Consider the following 2,755-nt stretch of genomic DNA (forward strand, 5'->3'; position numbering starts at 1 on the left):
AAAAAAAAAAAAAGAAAAGAAATAATGTAGCCAAAAGCAACTTGGGAAGGAAAGGGTTTATGTGACTTCCAAATCCTGCATCACAGTCCATTGAGGGAAGCCGAGGCAGGAGCTCAAACCAGGGAGGAACTTGGAGACAGGAGCTGATGCAGAGGCCATGGAGGAGTGCTGCTCACTGGCTTGCTCCTCATGGTTTGCTCAATCTGCTTTCTTATAGACTTGATGACTACCAGCACAGAGGTGGTACAACCCACAGTAACCTGGGCCCTTCCTATTAACCACTAATTAAGAAAATGCCTACAGCCCAGTCTTATGAAGACATTTTCTCAGCTGAGGCTCCCTGCTCTCAGGTGACTCTGTCTAGCCGTGTCAAGTTGACACATAACTAGCCAGCATAAGGTGTCTGATATAGAAAAATAAGAAGCCAGACATGGGGGTGGAAATACAGTTCAATGGTTAAGAGCACTTGCTGCTCTTGAAGTGACTTGAGTTTGGTTCCCAGGACCATATAGGTAGCTCACAGCCACCTGAAACTCCAGCTCTAGGGGATTTGACACCTCTTCTAGACTCCAGAGGCACGCGCATGCTGTGCATGCGCACGCACGCGCACACACACAAATAAAATAATAACAATAATTTAAACTAGGTATAGTCGCATACATCTACAGTCTGAGCATTCAGGAGGTGGTGGGAAGAAGATCAGGAGTTCAAGGCCTCTGTCAGCTAGAGACTGTCCTACATAAGATCCTTACCAAAAAAAGGGGGAAGGGTTGGTGGTGAGACTGGGGAGGGGTAAGAGCACTTGCCACCAAGCCTGGAGACCTGAGCTTGATCCCTGGGTTCAGTGGGGGAAGGAGAAACTGACTCCTGCCAGCTATTCTGTCGCATAAACACACACGCTGTGACACGCACGCTGTCCTACTTAGGGTTACTAACGCTGCAATGAAGCTTCATTAGCAGAGCAACTTGCAGAGGAAAGTGTTTGTTTAGCTTACATTTCCCGAGTCACAGATCATTGAGGGAAGCCACGGGAGGAACTCAAACTGGGCAGGAACCTGGAGGCAGGAGCTGATTACAGAGGCTGTGGAGGGGTGAGGCTTACTGCCTTCTTCTCATGACTTGCTCAGTCTGCCTTCTTATAGACCCCGAGACCACTAACCCACAGGTAGTATCAGCACCCACAATGGGCTGGGTCCTTTCCAATCCATCACCAATTAAGAAAATGCCCCCACAGGCTTGCCTGCCTGCAGCCTGTTTTTGTTTTTCTTTTTCTTTTTCGTTTGATTTTTTTTTTCCAAGACAGGGCTTCTCTGGGTAGCCCTCGCTATCCTGGAACTCTTTCTGTAGACCTGGCTGGCCTCAAAAATCACAAACATCTGCCTGTCCCTACCTCTTGAGTGCTGGGATGAAAGGCGTGCGCCACCACCTTCCAGACCAACTTGAAGCCTGGTCGTATGGAGGCATTTTCTCAGTTAAGGTTCCTTTCTCTCAGATGACTATCATGTGTGTCAAGTTGACACAAGACTAGCAAGCACACATGCCCACACACATACACAAATAAATAAATTTAACGATTTTGAAATCCACCAAAACAATAACAATAATAAACTAAGACAAACTTCTCGCTGTGGTGGCACACATTTCTAGCACTCAGGAGCAACAGGCAGGCAGATCTCTATGAGTTTGTTGTTGCTGATTCATTTTTTGAGATAGGTCTCACTATGTAGACCAGGCTGGCCTTGAACTCAGAGAATCCACCTGCCTCTGCCTCCAGAGTGTTGGGTTTAAAGATGTGTGCCACCATGTGCAGGCTTTCTGAACTTAAGGCCAGCTTGGTGTACATAGTGAGTTCCAGCCAGAGCTAGCACTTCATAGTAAGATTCTGTGTCTGTGAAGGAATGTAATAAAAATGAAAACAAAACAGTATCAGTAATAGCAATAATAAGATTAGTCCAGGATGAGCCTGACTGCAACCGGTAGATGAGAAGGCGCTGAGGGGGACTCTGCCCAGCCAGGAACTGTGGGCATCTTTGCATTCTTCATTGTCTTCCATAAGGACTATACCCAGCCCTCTGAGGTGTAGCATTCCTCTTTAGTTGGGGAAACTGAGACTCAGAGAGGATAAGATAATCCTCTGCCAGGAGGCTCTGGAACTTGTACCCAGGTGTAACTGGAAAGCCAACATCATTCCTCTCCCAGAGTGGTGTCAGAATTGGGGGTAGGAGAAAGGACCAGGGGGCGAGGAGGAGCCTGGAAACCGCTACAGTGATGGCTTAGTAACTGTTTGTTTCTGTTTCTACAGCTATGGAGTCAAAATTCGGGCACCTCACGCACTGGTCATGACCTTTCTCTTCAGGAGTGGCAGGTACCTACCCTCTCTGCGGACCATTTGGGAGATGATGTGGTCACCCTCAGGCTAGGGTGGGTGTGGCCATTTCTAAGCTGGGACTAGCTTTCCCTTTCCCCTGTCCAGCGCTGATCCTAGCTGATCCTATATCCCTCACTTGAAAACGCCCGTGGCTCCTCACTGTTCTCCAAAGAGACCCAACTGCCAGGCCTGGCCTTCACGGCTCTCTGAGGTTGACACAGCTAAATGCCTACAGTGTCCAGTGTGGGCTTCCTTGGCATACAAGCCCTGTTCCACTCCCTCACGTTTGTCTGTGTGCGGCTGCTTCCAGGGGAGCCTGACCTCTTCTAGTCAGCCTTTATTTCTTCCTGGAAACCTGTCCGGTCCTCTGGGTCACCTTCTCTGGGA

General features: G+C 48.6%; 1 protein-coding gene across 1 annotated transcript in view; it reads left to right on the top strand.

The window, feature by feature from the left end:
- The window catches only part of Pxmp4 (peroxisomal membrane protein 4), a 15,387-nt gene that overhangs the window by 5,733 nt on the left and 6,899 nt on the right, over positions 1-2,755 (top strand). Inside the window, exon 2 of the mRNA XM_013352082.2 lies at positions 2,303-2,365. Within this exon, the coding sequence (XP_013207536.1) occupies positions 2,303-2,365 (63 nt within the window). The remainder of the gene's footprint in view (positions 1-2,302; positions 2,366-2,755) is intronic.

The sequence above is a fragment of the Microtus ochrogaster genome, linkage group LG8 (genome assembly GCF_000317375.1).
Source record: "Microtus ochrogaster isolate Prairie Vole_2 linkage group LG8, MicOch1.0, whole genome shotgun sequence".
Taxonomy (NCBI): Eukaryota; Metazoa; Chordata; class Mammalia; order Rodentia; family Cricetidae; genus Microtus; species Microtus ochrogaster.